Source organism: Plecotus auritus, assembly GCF_963455305.1.
Source record: "Plecotus auritus genome assembly, chromosome: 1".
NCBI classification, from domain to species: Eukaryota; Metazoa; Chordata; class Mammalia; order Chiroptera; family Vespertilionidae; genus Plecotus; species Plecotus auritus.
The window spans coordinates 79204958-79226593 of record NC_137770.1 but is presented as its reverse complement, the minus strand read 5'-3'; the positions used below and the strand labels follow the sequence as shown (position 1 = coordinate 79226593).

At 40.6% G+C, this 21636-nt stretch overlaps 1 protein-coding gene across 1 annotated transcript in view; it reads left to right on the top strand.

Moving 5' to 3' along the window:
• The window catches only part of FMN1 (formin 1), a 444801-nt gene that overhangs the window by 22115 nt on the left and 401050 nt on the right, over positions 1 to 21636 (top strand). The window contains exon 2 of the mRNA XM_080658928.1: positions 16317 to 18284. Within this exon, the coding sequence (XP_080515054.1) occupies positions 16448 to 18284 (1837 nt within the window). The 5' untranslated portion in view covers positions 16317 to 16447. The remainder of the gene's footprint in view (positions 1 to 16316; positions 18285 to 21636) is intronic.

Genomic DNA, 21636 nt, shown 5'->3' with positions numbered 1-21636 from the left:
ATAATGATTGAATTTCCTTAGAATCTCTATCAATGTGCAGTGATAGCAAGTCCTCCAAAGAAACCCATTTCATTTGGATAACTTTGATTTTCCCTTCTTTGGGAAGGGAGCCATATTTATCACTGAGTTTCTTCTCATCATTTTTGTATCACAAGCTTCTTTTTCACCATATATAACCTTAGTAACCCAGCATTCACTCATTTATGGGTTCCAATGAGGCCACATTAATAATAATATCATATTATGGTGAACTTTCCTTTCTTCCTGTTTACATAGGACTTCATCCACTTTGGAAAACCTCCCCCATTGTTTCCTGGAGCCTCGTATGCTCAGCAGTCAGACTCATCTCACTGTGCTCCAGCCTTGTCCTCACTACACGTTGGCCTGGCTTCTGCGACCAGTGCCCTCCATGAAAACACTGCTGAGCACAGCAGGCTTCTGTAATGGGCTTTCTGAGTTTTTAGGGAACTGAAGAAGATGGTGCATGGGGAAGAATGGCCCCTTTTCCAATGCTTGCTCACCTGGGCCCTGGAGCAGCACTGATTGGTCATAGTATTACAAAATCTTTTATGAACACAAAGAAATTTCCAGCCTTCTTTCTTCTGTTTTGTTCACATATTGATCCTTTTTCTTTGTTGTTCATTCTCTCTCTCTCTCTCTCTCTTCTCCTGTCCATTACTCACAATTTGCCCTTTCTCTCTTTCATGATTCTTATAACTAGATAGGTCTTCTTCCTTTTTCTGTCCCTCCAATACAAAAACTTCTCCCTGTGTATTTGCTCACATAATAAGCTCATGAAGGGTTCCTTGCCCATCAGTTTCACAAAGAGGTGGACTGGATATCACAGCCCAGGCTCAGGTAGGTCACTCCATTCCACACCAGCTTTAGATTGGTCAGCTGCTCCATCATTTTCCTGTGGGATATATATGATGTTGTTCTTTTATCAGAAGACCTCTGGGAAGAACATCTTTGCACTTATTGTGGTATTTAAGTGATATCACTTCCCACTCCCACCCTATTCTCTTCTTCCTCAAAGTGACATTCTTTAATTCTCCATCCTTCAAATTTTCTCTGGCCTTATTGAAATAATTTTCTCTTTAACTTTTTTTTAAAATCCTTTCTGATAAGCTAGAGTATTGAGAGACAGTCTTCAAGCCCCACTTGCTTGAATGTGCTGTGCTGAGAGGACTGTTAATGTTGGGGTTAGAGCCAGCCGTGGGCAAACTACAGCCCGCGGGCCGGATCCGGCTGTTCTATCCGGTTCTCTTGCTCTCCCCTCCGCTCCTTTACTTTGAATTTATATTAGTTCACACAAACACTCCATCCATGCTTTTGTTCCGGCCCTCCGGTCCAGTTTAAGAACCCATTGTGGCCCTCGAGTCAAAAAGTTTGCCCACCACTGGTTAGACTAACCTTGTGTTGAAGCCTAACTCTGCCACTTCCTCCTTGTGAATTTTATTTATTGTGGTATACAAGATGAAAATGACAACCTAAAGAGGCAGAAGATAATTGCTAGAGTGAAATGAGACAACAAGTATAGAATTTCTAACTTAATGTCAAGCCACATAACCACTGTCAGTCTCCTTCTCCTTCTTCCCTTTTGTGTCTCATCACTTTGTGACAAGGTGCATGGCATTGTACAGCTGGCTGTGGTTCATCACTGCATGGAGATCCATGTAACTCTCCTCCAGCATGTATTGCGCCTTTCCTCATCTTTCCCTTAGTCTTCCAGGTCACTCAGTACCGATGGCCTTTCTATGAAGTTCATCATGGAACCTTGAGTTAGTATGTGGGTTGATCAATTAGTCATAAATCCACATGTTCCACCTCTTTGTACCTTAGTAATGGTGTCAAATTTTCATTAATACTGTAAAACCTGTGAACCCCTTAGATGTAAAACACACGTCTCCTACTTGAATCATTATGTTTTATACACTACACATGGCCATGCATCATGATGACAGCTGGTGATATTAACACCATTTCTAATTGCATTTGTGAATGTGTTCATTGTGTAGATTTTACTGAAACACCTTAGGGTACTTATGGTATCTTGGTGACATTTTGGCTCTGGGAAGGCAATTGAGACTGAAGAAAAGGAATGAGTAAATGTGTCCTGTCTCCCAATATCCAATTTAAGAAAACCCCAAAGTTAATTTTTCCTCTGTTAATAATTACATTTAAATAACCATTAGTGGAATTGAGTTTCCATGCCCTGCAGTTCTTTCATTATAAAATGAAATAGGTAATGCCCAGAACATGCTTTTTAAAAGAATGACTTGAATGCTATAAATTTATTTGGCTCACATAGTCCTCCAGTGCAGCCAAACGGATGCTTCTCCTGATGGCAGGAGGCCCTTTAAGAGGGATTTTCTTAGTAAATCCTTATCTCTTAATCCATATATGATCTCCTCCCCCATGGGAAAATTGATTCATCATACTAGTACATGTCTATTTTAGAGAACATTATCATTTAACCTGATTATAAAAAGAAATAATAGTGTACTCCCTAGTGATTCATGATTTGCTTTTCAACTTTTGAGACAGAAATTTGTGCCAATTGCAACTTTCTATAGAAGGTTATAAAAAGTTATGGAACCGTAGGCCTTAGTTTCCTTCTCATTCTGCATTTTAACAACTATTGCGGACATATTTGCTGTACTTATTATATATTTACTTTCATTTCAAACTGCCTTTGCAACTTGCTACAGACCTTGTAAAATCTTCCTGCTAGCAGAAAAGTGCTCAGAGTCCTTTAGTTCCCTGGGGTTCCCTTGTGTGCTGGTAAGAGGGAGAGATCCACCGCTCTTTCTGTTAGGAACCAGAACAACAGCCATTTGTCTCAAAATTCAGTTAAAAATTTTTGCATATTGTTATTTCTTCAAACTATGGAGAGGTCTTAGTAATCTCAAATTCACAAATGTTCTTATTAAATTGTTTTATGTTTTCCAAAGGATTTTCCCCCTTTAGATGTGTTTTGAATCCCAGGAACATGGGAAATTTCTAGAAGCAGTGTGAGGTAGCTATAACAAATTATCTAGGGCAACCATCTATACCTCAAAGTATTGGCTGTTTCATCAGTTTCATAAATGTATACTTATCTTTACCTTTACTCTTTCCAATCTGCCATTCGGAAAGCTGCAATTTTTTACTTCTAATATAGTAATACACTTTTTATGATGTTTGTGTCTTTCAATTGAGGTTAGTTAACAGATTGTTGAGAATGAACTTGTGGAATCATCTGGAAATGCTGCTAAACTTATATGGAAATGAAATAAAAAAACCTGTTAGACATGTTCTATGCAACATTTACAGATATAGGAACAGTGGACATGATATTTTTGCATAAAGTGGTGAAATTTGTGAGTAGCAATCAAATGGAATTCTCAGAGAAGCTTGGTTTATTAATTGGAAGATGTGTACTGAGCCCAAGAGGGTCCTGTTTTCTTTGTTAAGTCAAGCCTTTGGGTCTGGCTGTGGCTGCTGTGACATAGAAGGTGTCAGCCTTAGAACTGGTGAAATTAGGGAAAATATAATTACCCTCTGTGGTTAAGACTTTAACTATCTTACATTCAGTTCTAGCGGGAATGTTGTAAACATTGCATGCTTTTTTCCTTGCTGCCATAATTTATATTCTGGCTGAGGGCATAGCAGGTCATGGTGTTACTTTCTTAATTACCTTAATCTGTTAACTGTTATTTTCTAAAGAGAAGAGAAATAATCCTTATGTAGATGTGTTAGAAGTCTCCTATGGGTCTCCCATCACAGATTCATTATCTTTCCCTGAAGTTTTAAGAAATATAGTATTTTGTAACTACTACATGCAGACTTTTAAGACATTCAGGCTTGGATTCAAGGTTCAATTTTGTTACTTAATAATTTGTAACTCTGGGCAAGTTACTTAACTTTTCTAAGCTTACATGGTTCTCATGGGTAAAATGCGGGAATTACTGGTACTCATCTCATAGGACTGTGAGAATTAAATGAATGAGGCATATGAAGCACTTAGCCTAGGGCCTAGCCCTGCTTAAGAACTCATGAAATTTTGGCAAATATCCTCTTCCTCATCCCTCTTCTTCCCCCTTTTTCCTTTTCTCCCTTCTCTTCTTCCTCTTTCCCTTCCTCTCCTTTCTTCTCAACCACGTATGAATCTACCTATTTTATTACCACACCTCAATCTTTAATGTTTATGGATTTTTACTGCTTATCCCTAGATTATCTTCCTGCCTCTTAATTAGTCAACTAAGGAAAATGAGCCTGATGGACAATGCTGGTGATTGTAGCTGTCTTTGCGGAAATGGCCATGAACTCTGAATTAGAATACAGTGCAGGGTTGCCTTGTCCCTTTCTTGGGAGAGCCTTCTGTTTCACCATATAGTGTTACTGGTATTGTGCAAAATACATCTCAAAATAACTAACTCTTAAAGCAGATTTTATGGAATGGCATTAGACTAAGATGAATAAGGGCATTCCTTGATTCCCATGGTAAATGTAAGAGTTTGTGAAACAATGATACCAATATATCTCCCTCAACAAAGCAAAGAGGAAGCAGGCACACCTTGCAACACCAGTATTTATAAATTATAGTCCCTTGTAGGGTCTGAATATTTGCTCAGACATAGAACTCTTCTAAAGTTATATTTAAATGAGAAACTTTTACCAAGGAGTGGGCTTTGAGCCCACTTGCTTCACTCCATGTAGTACTACATTGCATTAAAGTTCTATCCAACAACATATTTTTATGGCATTTTGTTTCTTTAGTCTTTTTTATTTTTGTGGAGAGCAGCTACAGCATTTAGACAGGTTCAAGCCTTGGACTAATGAGAGGGCATAGTCTTCTCGTGGCAAAGCAAAGTGCAGGTCCCAGCTTGGAGGGCATAGCCCTCCCAGCACATTTATAGCCAAAGGCTATAGTTGTAAGCTTGACCTTATGGTCGGAACCTGTGGTCCCAGGTGGCTAAGTGATATAGGTTGCAGGAGGTGCAGCAAGTGCTGCCAAAACAAAGCTTTATAGAGTTCAGGTGCATGTAATCAAGTAGATTCAAAACTCACAAGAACATTGTAAACATCTTGACCACACCCTTGCTTTGCCTCATGGGGTCTGACTATAAAATAAAGACTCGGCTTACAGGCAGGGGCACTGTCTCTCCATCCGAGAACAGTGTCCCACCAGGCCCCAGCTATATTCTCTTATCTGTTTTCTTTAATCCTTCAGGTTCACCACTGGACACGGTTCAATTTTATTTTATTTACTTCTTTTTTTAAAACTATTTTTATTGATTTCAGAGAGAGGGAGAGAGAGATAGAAACATCAATGATCAGAGAGAATCATTGATCTTCTGCCTCCTACACGCCCCACACTGGGGATCAAGCCTACAACCTGGGCATGTGCCCTGACTGGGAATTAAATCATGACCTCTGATTCATAGATCAATGCTCAACCATTGAACCATGCTGGCTGGGCTATTTTTTGCTTGTTTGTTTTTTAAATAGTTGTCAGCTGTAGTGGGATAGTAGAAAGAGTACCAAACCAAGAGTCTGGAAACCGGGATTTGAGTCTATTTTATCACTCACTAGTTGTGTAACCACGGACAACTTACTCTGAACTTTCTGATGTCTTTTAACCTCTATGTGTGCAGTAACAATGACAACAACTGCCATATCTACCTCACAGAGTGGTTGTAGACTCAAATACAAATTCTAGCCACACAATCAAAATTAATTATATAGAATAAGCTTTGGCTTCTGTTTTATTTTTGTAGAGTTTTGCCAGTATGTTATAAGACCTAGCCTGATGTGTTGGTGGTTTCATAGTCAAGTCAGAGTTCAAAGATAGAAATGTTGCTTCTACAGTATAAACTGGCTTAATGCTTTCTTTCTTGTAACATTGTAAGAATGCAAAGAAAATCATACAATTATAGTCTTTATGAAGAAAACTAATAATTGAGATGATAAATATGTAAACTCAATTTCACTGCTTTCTATCGAATAATCATCTTCTCTCCTTTACTTAACCTTAGTCTTTGAGCATGAAACAACCCTCTTTCTTGTCAAGGCTGATCCTTCCCATGTGTCCTTCAGCCCATGTCTTCTTCTTTCTCTGGTGCCTTCCTTCATCTATTGTCCCATATTTTATCACATCTTCACTACCTCTGCCTTCTCAACTTAAAAACATGCCGAAGTTTTCTTTGTCTTAAAAAATAAAACAAAAGTAATAACAAAGACAAAGCCTTATAGCTGTATAGGGTATTACTCTTACTTCCTTCTCTAACCATCAGCTTTTTGTTTGCCCTTTGCAATGTATTTTGGTGTTTTATTCCTCCATTGAAATTACTATCTAAGATTTTGCCTGTAATCTCCCTTTCTAATAGTTTCTTTTTCAAACTCTTTGAAGACTTTGAAGATGTTTTCCTGAGCTCCTCATTCTTGACGCTAGTCTCTTCCTACTCCATTCTATTCTGATATTACTGCTAACTTCATCTTCCTTAGTTTAGTGCTCAACATACTACTTCCCTGATTAAAACACATCGAATGCTTCCCATTTGTCTATGAAGTTAGTGTTAACTTTCTAGCTGGATTCAAGTCTTTCCATAATGTGTTATCACTCTATCTCTTGACTTATCTCTCCTGACATGTAACTAAAAAGCAAAGTGAATAATTTTCCCTTTTAGCAAATCTTGCAGTCTAAAATTATGCTCCTCCTCCTGGAATCCCCTTTTTTAATTTCTACCTGTCCAAATATTACCCTTGAGTGGGGAGCTATTTCAAATGCTTTCTTCTTCCTGAAGGATTTTCTTGATTCTATACACACAATGTGGTCTCTCCTTTCTTTGACCTTTATTGATCTGTTCTTTGATATCTTATTAAATGGGCCTCTTTCTACTTTGTAATTGTAGTAATTTAGAATTACTCTTGTACTCTTATAGTGTGTAGATTGTTCAAAGAAAAATTCCTCTAGGGGGAAAAGGGCTAGAATGCTATTGCAGATCTACATTTGTTTTTATATCTTCTATTTGAAGAACAGTAGCACTGCACTCTATTCTAGGGTGAGTGGTAAGGAGACAAGCAGGCACTCACTCCTTCAAAATCAAGCATGAGAGGCATGATTCAAAGCTACCTAGACCTGAATGAGTAATTGAAGGGAGCAGTAACTGGTACCCAGAGGAAATAGCTGTAGCTGGGGAAAGGCTACCCAAGAGGAGCTGGGACACGCCTACTGAAAAACCATGGCCTAGGACGGATGGAGCCAGGAAATATATATTCTGACCCTCTTCCATTCTGCTGCTGGTATTTACCAATGGCTAAATCCAGTAGAAGTGAGAGTGCAATGGAACTTATTGATTGAATCCGTTAAAAATTGGTCTCTTGATGCTTAGAGTTGTGTATAGAAGGATGTAGCCTGAATCTGATTGGACAATGGACAATTTGCAGTTTAATAATGGAAGTTATAGTAATCTATCTTAGCAGTATTGGGCTCAGATGGAATCATAGGGCATGACTGTGCCAATGGCTGAATGAGTAAAGCTTTGCACTGATTGTCTTTTAGGGCCAAAATCAATTAGAAAATCTACAGTAAGCAGACAGAATGACTCCAACTAATTCTTGGGTCTTATTTTAGGCATTGGTGAAATATGTTATGAGCATTGAATAGCATCTACTAAAAGGCGATAATTTCCCATTATAATGAGATACAATAGACCTTTCCATTTTGGGTAGAGTGTCATGTACTTGCTTATCACAAAAAGAGTCAGGGAAGAAGTCACCGTTAGCACTATTGTCTTGTAGAGAATGTCAGCCTGCACTCTGTCAGAGGAAATGGAAGACATGAAGATTTCTTAGGATACAAAGTGCTCTTACGTTGAGCACAAGCAAAGAAGGTCACTTCGTAGACCAAATTAAGATGTATAATTTAGTGTGTGCAGCCTGTGAAGTTGCTGCCTTTTAGTTCAAGCAGAATGAGGCAATGTTGCTTGAAATAGTCCTGTGAACTCAGCATGAAATTGCAGTGCTGATGTGTTTAACTCCACCCCATATTGCTTTCCTTGTTATTCTTCTTCTTGTTCCTCCTAAGATTTAACAGTCCTTTTACTTTTGATTTCTCAGATGGAAAATATGTGTGATGATTCAGCATGGTACTCTGACTTGCTAATGGACTGTCACAAGCAAGAGTGTGCTTTGCTCCAAAGCCTTCTTTTGACACGATGTGCACTAAAGTGTGAGGTTCAAGTTCATTTGCTCAGGGGATACGTTTGTCTTCTTCAAAAAGGAGGAGTTTTGTGATCTTTGGTCATCTAGTAGGTGTCACCAAATAATATTTTGAATTATTGGATTGGAAACTTAGAGATTAAATTTCTCATTTCACAAAGGACATGAAATTTGAAAGAAGAAAGTACATGAGATACATGTATCCAGATACAGTCACTGGCAAGGATGCTAGGCCGAATTCTGACAGTCTTTTCTTAGATTGATAGAGAGAGTTGGGAAGACCTATGAATAGTTATTCTATGCTCCAGAGGAAGGCAGCTCTATAAATATTCATTGATGATAGTGGAGGAGGTGCACAACAATTTTGTAAAAATAAGTCCAAACTATGGAAGAGAATGGGAAACTAAGTGTTTGAAAAATGTTTGTGTTTCTTTGCAGTAATCTATCTTAAATCGTTTAGACTTTGGATGTTCCCAATTGTAGCAAAGCAAACTCTAAAATTCCTCCTATGATCAGAAAACATGAAATTTTAAAATAAGTTTCCTCTGAGATGCTTTATTGTTGCCAAATTCAGGCAAGTCGGATTGTCCTTGTGCCACTGATGTATCAATACCTGTGTTGTTGTGCATTTAGAGGAGAAACTTCTTTTCCAGTTACAACTCCTTATAATTAAAATAATTCCCTTCACTTGTCAAACCCTACCTTTCATTGCTTATAATGTCTTATGCTTGAACTTTGTGTTAAAGGATAAGGCCTAGAGAAGGAGGTACTAGGAGTATTTTCTCTACTTATATGATCATTGGAAACTCAGAACTTATGAACACATGGCATGAAGAGCCTATTTGCACCTGGATTTGGACTCCCCAGAAACTTTTAGAAGAGTATTTTACCTTAGAAGCAAAGTAAAACATTTTTAATCCTCACTGAAGGACATATGTAGAAAGAGGAAGGGAGGCAGGGAGAGAGAGAGAGAGAGAGATGAGAAACATCTATTGGTTGCCTTCTGTATGTGCACCAACTGACCAACTGAGGATTGAACCTACAATGCAGGTATGTGCTGTGAGCAGGAATTGAACTGGCAACCTTTTGGTGCATAATACAATGCTCAGCCAACTGAGCCACTCCAGCCAGGCACTCTGCAACATTTAAATTTTTTTCAAAATTCCAGAAATGGGACACTTTTCTTTTACAATTGATGGGGACTTATGTTTGCTGTGTACCCTGCCACAAACCATTTACAGCCAATGTTAAGTTGTACAATCCAAAACTCACTCCTTTTATTTTCTATATCCTATGGTTTGATCCCTAGTTGAAATGGTACAACACCATGGTTGTGACTGTCACTATATTTATACTATTCTTCTACAAATGAAAATGTAGCAATAGAAGAAAAGTTCATGGTCTTTAAGAAGGGGTGATAGATAAAGCTGAAGCTAAGGATTTAAGGATGTAACTGGGGATGTGATCCTATTATTGTCAGGGAAGGGAGGAAGAAAGACTTGCTTGTATTATGGAAGTCCTATGGTTTAATTTAACACTAGCTCCTGAGAAATGGGTTCTGGTCTCAGTTTAGTTTCAATGATTAAAACATTTCAGAGCTAGGTTTTACAGACTTGTAAAAAAGCATAATAAGATGTTAGGTCATTGAACTGTGTTTTATTTTTTTGGCTACAAAATATGAGAATTCCTTTACTACCTATTTCTTTCTCGACCTCACTTAAAGTTCCTTTTCACTCCATTTATCCCTTAAATATCTATGTTTCCAAGACTGTTCTGAAACCTTTGCTGTTCTTGTTCTGCATACTCTCTTTGAGTAACTTCCTCCATTAACTTTAACTTCATATTGTATGCATTCCAACAATCTTTGTGTTTAGACCATTTACATAATGTAATTATTTATATGTTTAGATTAAGGTTTACCATTTTATTATTTATTTATGATTGTTGCCTCTTTTTTGTTGTTCTTCCTTTTCTTAATTTAGCCTTTCTTGTTTTCTTTTTAGTTTTTTAAACATTTTAATTATTTCATTTGAACCTCTCAATTTATTGATTATATCTCTATTTTTTTAGTTGGCTATTCTAGGAATTACAATATATATGCCTAACTCTTCACAGGGCAGTTAGAATTAAAGTACTATTATGCTTTACCACCATATCAGTCCCTTTTCCCACTTCCTTTTATGTTGTATTTGTCTTGTGTGTTATATGTACATACATTGCAATCCCATCAAACAATACTATATTTTTATGTACAACTGTCAAACATCTTTTATTTTTTTTAAAAAAATCTTTATTGTTGAGAGTATTACAGATGTCCCCCTTTTTTTCTCCCCATTCCGCCCCCCCCCCACCTTCCAGTTCCAGCCCTGCCACAGGCTTTCACCACTTTATTGTCTATGTCCATAGGTAATGCATACATGCATATAAGATCTTTGGTTAATCTCTTCCCTCCCCCTCAACCCTCTGCCCTCTGAGAATCATCAGTTTGTTCCATTTCCTATGCTTCTGATTCTATTTTATTCACCAGTTTATTCTGTTCATTAGATTTCGTATTCATTTATTTTGATTTTTAGATTCAATTGTTGATAAATATGTATTTATTGCCATCTTATTGTTCATATTATTTATCTTTTTCTTTTTCTTCTTCCTCTTCTTAAAGAATAGCATTCAACATTTTATGTAATACTGGTTTAGTGGTGATAACTCCTTTAGCTTTTTCTTGTCTGTGAAGCTCTTTATCTGACCTTCAATTCTAAATGATAGCTTTTCTGGGTAGAGTAATCTTGGTTGTAGATCCTTTCTAGTCAACACTTTGAATATTTCTTGCCATTCTCTTTTGGCCTGCAAAGTTTCTGTTGAGAAATCAGCTGATAGTCATATAGGTGGTCCCTTGTAGGTAACTATCTGCTTTTCTCTTGATGCTTTTAAGATTCTCTCTTTGTCTTTAACCCTTGGCATTTTAATTATGATGTGTCTTGGTGTGGGCCTCTTTGGGTTTCTTTTGTTTGAGACTCTCTTCACTTCCTGGACTTGTAAGTCTATTTTTTTCACCAGATAGGGGAAGTTTTCTGTCTTTATTTATTCAAATAGGTTTTAAATATATTGCTCTCTCTCTTCTCCTTCTGGCATCCCAATAATGTGATGTTGGTATACTTGAAGTTGTCCCAGAGGCTCCTTATAATATCTTCATATTTTTGGATTCTTTTTTCTTTTTGCTCTTCTGATTGGGTGTTTTTTGCTTCCTCATATTTCAAATTATTGGTTTGATTCTCAGACTCCTATACTCTACTATTGAATCCCTGTAAATAATTCTTTTTTAATTATTTTTTTAAGATTTTTTTATTGTTTAAAGTATTATATATAGTTGTACATATATCTCCTTTTTTTTCCCCATTGACCTTCCCCCAGCCTCCCCTACCCCCTGTTGCATGTCCTCATCCCACCACCACCCCCAGTGTCTTGTGTCCATTGATTGTGCTTATATGCATGCATACAAGTCCTTTGGTTGATCTCTTTCCCCCCCTCCCCAACACTCCCCAGCCTTCCCGCTGTAATTTGACAGTCTGTTCAGTGCTTTTCTGCCTCTGTATCTATCTTTTTGTTCATCAGGTTATAATGTTCTTTATTTTCCATAAATGAGTGAGATCATGTGATATTTTTCTTTCATTGCCTGGCTTATTTCATTTAACATAATGCTCTCCAGGTCCATCCATGCTGCTGCAAATGGTAAGAATTCCTTCTTTTTTATAGCAGCATAGTATTCCATTGTGTAGATGTACCATAGTTTTCTAATCCACTCACCTGCTGATGGGCATTTAGGCTGTTTCCAAATCTTAGCTATGGTGGATTGTGCTGCTATGAACATAGGGGTGCATATATCCTTTCTAATTCGTGTTTCTAGTTTCTTGGGATATATTCCTAGAAGTGGGATCACTGGGTCAAATGGGAGTTCCATTTTTAGTTTTTTGAGGAAACTCCATACTGTTCTCCACAGTGGCTGCACCAGTCTGCATTCCCACCAACAGTGCACGAGGGTTCCTTTTTCTCCGCATCCTCACCAGCACTTGTCATTTGTTGATTTGTTGATGATAGCCATTTTGCCAGGTGTGAGATGGTACTGCATTGTCATTTTGATTTGCATCTCTCGGATAATTAGTGACTTTGAGCATGTTTTCATATGTCTCTTGGCCTTCCTTCTGTCTTCTTTCAAAAAGATTCTATTTAGGTCCGTTGCCCATTTTTTTATTGGATCATTTATTTTCCTTTTATTAAGTTGTATAAGTTCCCTGTAGATGTTGGAGATTAAACCTTTATCAGTGATAACATTTGCAAATATGTTCTCCCATACAGTGGGCGTTCTTGTTGCTTTGTTTATCATTTCTTTTGCTCTGCAAAAGCTTTTTATTTTGATGTAGTCCCATTTGTTTATTTTCTCTTTAGTTTCCATTGCCCTAGGAGCGGTATCAGTGAAGAAATTGCTTCGGTATATGTCTGAGATTTCTCTGCCTGTGGATTCCTCTAGTATTTTTATGGTGTCCCATCTTATGTTTAAGCCCTCTATCCATTTTGAGTTTATTTTTGTGTATGGTGTAAGTTGGTGGTCTAGTTTCATTTTTTTGCATGTATCTGTCCAATTTTCCCAACACCATTTATTGAAGAGACTATTTTGACTCCATTGATGGAAGAACATACCATGTTCATGGATTGGTAGAATCAACATCATTAAAATGTCCATACTACCCAAAGCAATCTATAGATTCAATGCACTCCCCATTAAAATACCAACAGCATATTTCACAGACCTAGAAAGAACTCTCCAAAAATTCATCTGGAATAAAAAAAGACCCCGAATAGCCACAGCAATTCTGAGAAAGAAGAACAAAGTAGGTGGAATCTCAATACCAGATTTCAAGCTGTATTAGAAAGCCATTTTTCTCAAAACAGCCTGGTTCTGGCACAAAAACAGACATATAGACCAATGGAATAGAATAGAGAACCCAGATACCAACCCAAACCACTATGCTCAATTAATATTTGACAAAGGAGGCATGTAAATAATTCTTTATTTCAGTTAGTGTGTGCTTAATTTCTGACTGTTCCTTTTCCATGTTTTTGACATTCTCACTAAGACCCTTGAAAGTCTTACTAAGTCCCTTGAAGCTCTCATTAAGACCCTTGAGTAACCTTATAACCATAGTTTTGAACTCTGTACCCAGTAGTTTGCTTTCTTCCATTTCTTTCATTTGTGACATGTTTATTTGTCTTCACATTTTGGCTGCTTCCCTGTGTTTGTTTCTATGTATTGGGTAGAGCTGCTATGTCTCCTGCAGTTGGTAGAATGGCCTTGTGTAGTAGGTGTCCTATAGGTAGTAGGTGTCCTATAGAGAGCTGGGCACTCTAGGTGTGCCCCTATGTGGGCTTTGTGCATAGTCTTGTTGTAGTTGAGACTTGATTGCTGTTGGTGTCACTGGGAGGAATTGACCTCCAGGCCAATTGGCTGTGAGGACCAGCTGCAACTATAGTGGGAGAGCTGCTGTGCAGGAGACACTCCTATGGAGCAGAACTTGCTTCAGTGGGGCTATTGTGCTTACTGAGTCTGCCCTTTGAGTGTGTCACTTGTGGATGTGGAGAGCTATAATCTGGTATGATCTGTGGTTGTTCACCGGGTGCACTGGCTCTAGAATCTATAGGGAGATACAAAGTCAGCCACTGCCTGGGCCACCTGGCAGGAGCTACATAGAGATCTGCAGATGCCTCCTATTTGTATCTAGTTTGGATGTGCCCATCTGTGAAGCAAGGCAGGCTGGTGCTGGTGCTGGATCTTGGGCCTTTTATTGATATGTTTGGGGTATGCTGACACCAGCTGCAGCTTGTTTGAGATATTTTAGCAAAGTCTGAAGCCTGACCCAGGACAGATCATTCATGTGGAAAAGGTGCTGCAAACAGGTTGGGTGGGGCTGCAAGTTGGGTTGGGCGAGGTCTCAGGGAATCACCAGGAAGAAGCAAACAGTGTGCTCCAGGTGGATGGGGACTCAGATATGGCTGCCAGTCAGCCCTGTGACAGGGAAAGTCTCAGCATAGGAACAATGACCCCTGCAAGCACCTCTGTCTGGTATAAAGTCTTCCCTGACTTCCAGCCCTGATGCCAGACAATCCGTTTCCTCCCTGTATGTGTCTGGGACCCCATCGCCTTTTGGTACTGGCCCTCAGAGGAAGCAAGTCCTGGTAAGTTTGTGCCTGGTCCTTTAAGAGGGACACCTGGGTCTCCGGCAGCCTCTGTGTCCCTCAGCCACAATCCCTGCTGGTTTTTCCAGCCCAATGTTATGAGGACTTCTCTTCCCAGTTCTGGGACCCTAGGTAGAGTGTTTGGTGTGGGGCTGGGACCCCTTGCTCCTCGTGGCAGCCTCTGCAGAGACAATCTCCCTCTGGATTAAAAAAGCGGCCCACATTCCAGCCCATTCTGTGCCTCTCATCCTCCTACCAGTCTCAATGTACTTTACTCTTTACTTCTCTAGTTGTAGGACTTCCATTCAGCCCGCTTTCAGGAGGTTCCGGATGAAGGTTGTTTTGTATTTTAGTTGTAATTTTGATGTGATTGTGGGAGGCAGTGAGTACCTGCATTTACCTATGCCACCATCTTGGTTCTCCTCCCCAAACACCTTTTCAAAAACTCAAGAAAGGAGTAATATTATATTACATAGATAGTTATCCTTTCCTTTGCTTTTTCTTCATTCTTGATGTTACAAGTTTCTTCCTGTAACATTTTCATTGTTTGAAGAGCTTTCTTTAGAAATTTGTTTAGAGCAAGTCTGCTTATAACTAATTTTCTTACTTTTCCTTTATCTGAGAATGCCTTTATTTCACCTTTATTATTGAAGAATATTTTTATTTGATATAAAATTCTGGGTTAACAGGTTTTTTCTTTCAGTTCTTTAAAAATGTTGTTCCATTTCTTTTTCCAAGAGTACTCTGAGCCCACCTGGCACTTCTGGTTGATCAGATGTCTGCATTTTTTTTTTAACCTTCATTTTATCACTCTTCTTTGAGGAGTTTCAATTATAAAACTCTTCTTCCTTTTACTCTTCCTCCACTTAAAATGTACCTTTGTATAGCTTTTTACTCTTTAGAACCAGCTAGAAAAGATCTGAGAAAAATCATTCACTGAAGATATCAATGGTTAATAAATGATTATTGTGTTTCCCTTTCCAAGGAGATTTCCTTTAAGCATGGAAGCCTTAAATGAAGAAATGAAGTGCTGTACTACAGAATTCTAAGCTCCATGCTTGTGTGTAAAGATGTTAGCCACAGAGATATTCCTGGGATACCTCAAATTACAGGAGAGAGCAGCCACCTTTACTGATTATGTGATGTTTTAGTCACTTCGATGGTGAAGACATTTGAAAACCCATATAGGGCTAGCATTGGCTTTCAGATTTTTGCTTTTTCTTTATTCCATTTGTCCTTAAGTGGGCAAGAAGTATGAAAGAAAAAAAAACTTGATTAAAACTACCGAATCACTTATTTAAATTTTAAACTTTAAATTTTTCACTTTTAGTTCTTTTGGCAAAATATGAATTGTGTTTAGAAGAGAATCCAAATCTGTGGCTGAATGAATATCTTCCCCCCATTCTACTTTAAGTTAATAGATAATGTCAAATCTTAGAAGATGCTTTTTGGAGAGTAAAAAGGCTTGTCTTATTTTTGCAAAGTGGTATTCCAAAAACATGTTATTAAAATGCCTCTGTTTTCTAAGGATCTCAAAGTCCCCTTACCTCAGGATTTATGGGAGATACATAGAAGAACATAAACTGAAGCCTAGTGAAGTTGAGAGACCTTCTCTAAGGTATATAGTGAGTTTCCTTGTGGGGAGAAGGAACTTGTTTCTTGGGGCTAAAATTAGAGCACTCTCCCATCTCTCAGCTGTAGAGACGCTCTGCTGGTCCAGGGAGGGGTGGGAGTGGGGAAGAGGTTGCAGCCAGCCTCCTGGCTAATGCCTGGATTGGTTGAGGTCAGCCAAAGAGGAAGGCTAAGTCATGGGGATGCTTTGATTTATGTTGGTGTGTGATTTATCCACTCTGTTAGACAAGCTACTTTCTTCCCCTGTTCTTCAGGCAGTCTCACTGCTGGAGATGACGGTCAGCTGCTCTCTCTGCGTAGCCACCATCACATGCCCCAGCATTGGAGCCTGGGAAGCCTGACCACAGACCAGCATCTCTGAGGCATGAATAATTAGGCAGGCATAATGGAAGGCACTCACTGCTCCCTCCAATTGCGTAAGCCCATTACTGAACTCTGCTACATCAGCTTCTATCTTCCACGGGGGGCAGTCCGAGGATTTTCATACAAGGGCACTGTAACCCTAGACAGATCCAATAAGGCATTTCAGAACTGCTACCAAGTCAGGGAGGGGTCAGATGTCATCAGCCTCAGTCTGCAGCCGGATGAACATCCAGGGGACATATTTTTCAAGCAGACTCCCACGAAGGACATTCTAACTGAGCTGTACAAACTCACAGCAGAGAGGGAGAGACTGCTGGCCAATCTCCTAAGCTCAGACCACATCCTGGGGATCACGATGGGGAACCAGGAGGGGAAGCTGCCGGAGCTGTCCGTGAGTCTGGCCCCTGAGGACGACTGTTTCCAGAGTGCTGGCGACTTGCAGGGAGAGCCCTTCGTGGGCTGTCTCAATAAGAGGAGCACCCAGAGAAGCAAAAAGCCCCGGAGGTTTGGGGGAGGGAGAGAGAGTGTGGAGGCGCTTCCACAGAAGAGGACAAGAAGAAAAGGGCATGGGGGCCAGGAATCGGCTCCTCAGATGGGGAGGGACCATATCTGTTCCAGCAACTCCCTTCCTCTTTCTCGAGAGAGGCCTAATCGTGGGCTTCTAGAGGAGAGAGACAACCTGCTCCCACGTAGGGCCCGTTCCTCTTCCCTGCAGAGAGAAAGCTGCCCCCTGGAGATCGCCAGGACACTGGACCCTGACCCTGGCTTTGGGAGCTTCAGGCTCACTTCTGAGGATGCTGAGCTTGGAAGAGGAGGGTCGCCCCCTGACTGCAGCTCTACAGAGCCAGGGGAGAGTGGTGCTGGGGGGCTACCGAGGGCGCCTCACAGGCTGGCGCATCAGCAGACAGGTTTCTCTGGAAGTTACAAGCACTCGGAGAAGCATCCACCCACAGAGAGGGGCCGAAGGGAGAAGTGTGCTGAGCGGACTCACAGGAAGAAACCTGTTTCCAAAGTGGTTGCCAAAGTCCAGGACCTGTCTGCTCAGGTGCAGAGAGTAGTTCAAACGCATCCTGAGGGTGAAGGAAGGCTTGCTGTTCGCCTAGCAGCCCAAGCTGAGTTCATTCCCAGCGCAGACTTGCTCACCCTCCCAGCAGCCAAGGCTGGGGCTCCTGGTTCCAAGCGGCAGGGCAAGGAGCAGCGCGGGGACGGGTCATGGCAGTCATCGGCCAGGGAATGTCCTCCAGCCAGCACCGAGGGGGCTGTGAACAAGGTCCTCCTGAAGTTGATAGAGAGTGAGAAGTTAGTTGAAGCCACTGAGGGGAAGAGGCTGGGCGTCCCCCTCAGCAGGACGCCCCCCCACACCCTCCTAGACACTGGAAGCAAGAGGAGAGCTGGGCGGTCTCTGAGTGGCCACAAGACCTTGTTTCTGGATCTGCCCTGCAGCGCTGGTCCCGACTCCTCACAGGGCGGAGGTGGTGAGAGGCCACCCCCACCAGCTCTGGGCATGGTATTTAATAATTCATCCTCTCAGTCTGGCACACACACACGGATGTCACCTGTTCCCTCGCCTCTATCTCCAAGGCTCCCCAGCCCTCCACAGCATCACAGGCTCCTCCATTTGCCTGGCGAGAGGGAAGCCGCTCTTGATGACTCTCCTGGTAGAAAGAGTGGTACCTTCTCTGGGTCCACCTCTGCTGACACCTTGGAGCCATCCTCCTCTGCGAAGGTCACGGAGACCAAAGGAGCCAGCTCGGCCTTCCTCAGAGCAGACCAACCTCGGTTGGTGCCTGGGGAACCTTTGGAAAAGATCTTGGGGCCCGGGAGGATCACAGCTCAGCCTCAGCACCAGTCACCTCCAGGTTAGTCCCTGTTTAAGATGCTTTACATAGTTTTTTTGGGGTGATTCACAAACTGCTTGTGCTCTTCAGGGACAGGTTAGTGAGCAATGAACCAACATTCCTGGGCCTGTTAGTCAATTCTCCTTGTAGCAAGAAAACTGGGTGTGGTATAGGGGAGTGCTGAGATTGAGAGGATGGTATTTACTTACGGTGTCAGGGTTGTAGTTGCTTCCAGAAGCAATACTTTGTAAATGTCTTTGTTTTATTTTATTTTGTGGGCATACTCTAAGGCTGCCTCCACAGTTGCTTACCACAGGACTCAAAGGAACAGGAATGAACGAGCAGGGAGAAGTAGCAACTTGTCTCTGCCTTTGATGCAAACCCTGGGTAATCGGCCCCTTGGCCTGAATTTTGCTGGTGGTGCTGCTGAGTGGCTTGAGTTTGTTGGGATTCTCTGAGGAGAAGAACAAAAGTGCGCTGTGTCTGTTGTTAGAAGTTTTTGTTGTTTGTTTTTCTTTTTAGTTAATCACCTTTGTAACATCATTATTTTATGACAAAAACTTCTTTTGTTTTTACCAGAGGAGAGATGAATTTAGTTTAATTTGAAGAGAATTAGGTCAGATTTTTTTTTTTAATTTCTCTATTTTTTAATCTCCTAAAGGAGCACAAAGCAATGTTTGCTCTGAAGTTATAACTTATTTATGGGTTCCTACCACTCCTGGTGCAACATCATTTCTTATGCAAAAGGTGCTACAGAGACAATCTGGCTCATGTGCTTAATGTGATTTAAAATTTTACATGAACATAATTTGGGGCTTCTGTGAGTGGGTCCAATAAGACCAAAAACGGCAGTGTGTATGGGGCTTCTGTAAGTGGGTCCAATAAGACCAAAAACGGCAGTGTGTAAGAAGCGCCACTCCTGTATTCATTACATTTTCCGGGCCAGTGTGGCCAGATGCGCAGGGTCTTGTGTGCCATCGTGCGGATAACAGGTTCTTTTTCAGCGGTGCTTTAGCAGCATATGGTTGATGCTTTGTCTAGGGAATAGTTTGTAACATAATATATGGTCTCTCACAGGTTAGAGCAAACATCATGGCAATTTTTTGAGATAAAAATATTTATGTAGTAAAGAAAAACTTCAAAAGCTTTCTGACTATTTTGAATTCTTGACATTTTTATAAATGTTTCTAAGTCATTGGTCCAGGGGCTGGCTCTTAAACAATGTGGTAAATGGTTTCATCTTGTTTTTGCAATATATTGATCTTAGTTTGATAACACTTGCTTCTTTCATAATATAACCAATCTGTGTCATCAAGAAAGCCATAGAATTGTAGATTTTATAAGCATGTATCCTGAAACCCTAGTGATGAAAATTCTTTCTCCCTGTGCATACTTTGAAATACTTGGAACGTAAGCTCTCTACAACTATTAGGTGAGAGACTCTTGGAGACGTGAGTGCAGAATGGCTAGCTTCACTCTGAAGATTCTTTTTAGAAATCACCAAATTCTAGGATTCTGTGTGTTCCTCATCCAGAAAGTATACATACATTGAGCATCCATAAACCTTTCCCCCTAACTTAGAGTTATCTTTTTATTTTGTTGTTCTTTTTCTACATAAAAGATATTACAAAAGCTCTGCCGTACGTGGGTCAAGGCAGGTACCCAGAGGACATTCAGCTTCTAGGTGACTGACTATGAGCCCACTGCGGGCACGCTCAACAGATGATCACTTCCTTCCTTGGCTTTTCCATACAATCGCTCAAACACTCCCTTTATTTTGGTCCCAGGTCTTCTATTGGGATCTTGAGCCAGTCATTAGAATAACAGTGATTCCTTGGCAGGGACACCCCCTGTGCTTCCAACTTTATGAAAGGAGTTGGAAAGGGAAAGGAGAATAGGGATGCGTGAGGGACCATTTTTTCTGGCTTGGATAACTTCCTTTTTGCTAGGACCTTCCCCCAGGACATCCAAATTTTAGCTCTTATCTTGGCCCTCCTTTGAAAATCATTAAGGGAGGGAGTTCTCTAGATAGTATCATTGATCTCTATCCCATGTTCTGGTCCCCTTCCCTCTCTTTAATTCCCCCTTTCTGCAGCCATGAGTCCTCTTCCTGTTCTGGATCCATCAGTGACTTCCTGCAGCTGGTGGGTCCAGACAGGGGGACTTCCCTGCTTCCAGCTGCCTTTTTAACTTTATTTTCCTCCCACCTCATCCCAGCAGAGGCCTCAGGCAGTCCCCACAGCCCAGAGGAGGGCTCTGTAATTCATTTACTGTCACTGCACAGTGCACCTTTATCTGCATCCACCTCCCCCCTCTCTCCCATGTCAGCTATTACCAGTTTGAGTTTATGGTCTGTGGACATTTATTTCCTGTGGAAATAACACATAGGTATTTTACTGAAGTGATGTGATTAGCATTATTGAAAGCTCCCATTAACTGCTTTAGTAGGAGATTAAGGCTGGCAAAAGTAATCAGACCCATTTCCAGTTGGAAGATTCTTAAGTGTTATGGACAAGTAGTAATTCCCAGGAAAGACTGAAATCTGCTTCTCCTTCTCACAGGACCAAGCCGTTAAAGCCAACATCACCATCCACAGAGGAGATAGCACAGAGGTATCACAGAGCCTATTGGCCCACATCCTGTTAGCATTGTAATTTTCCTGACTCTCCATTCCAAGGGGTACACACAGGACTTTCTTATCTGGTGGTGATATGATCAAATAGAGAATATACTAACAATGAATAGTGGCCAGATTTCTCTTCTCATCCTCCTCTTCTCCCCCGCTCCCCCACCTTAGAATTGGTTTTATGGTCTTTTATTTTGGGATGGAAACTGCTGTAGAATGTTCCCAAGCCTTTGTGGTATTTTCTCAAACCTTGAGAGACTCTAGCTGTGCAAGCCTGCATAGCAGCAGCCTTGGGGCTGAATTCCTTTCTGTTTCGATGGTTTCTTTTACCTTTGATCTTCAGTAGACCCTTTTAAAGCCAGCAGAATCACATGGAACTTGGCTCCCCATCCTCAGGAAAATGCCCAGTGCTTCAGTGTGCTCCTCAGCCATCTCGTGATCTTTTCCTTTGATTGAAATCACTGGGGTGGTGATGGAAGCATAAGCCCCAGGCATAGTTCTTCTTGATATTGTGACTCACTTGTCCAATTCTTGTGCCCATGAAAAGATGTAGTTAAGTCAACTGATTGAGGGTTGAGAGGCATATGTGTAATAGATTTTATTATATCTAATACTACTGTCAAACCTTTAATTCTTCTCTACATATATATTATAGGGGAGTAGATGTAATATTGAAGTTTTATGTAATTCCAATAAAATTTTAAAGAAGCTTTACAACATTAATGGACAGATGTTAAGATTACTATA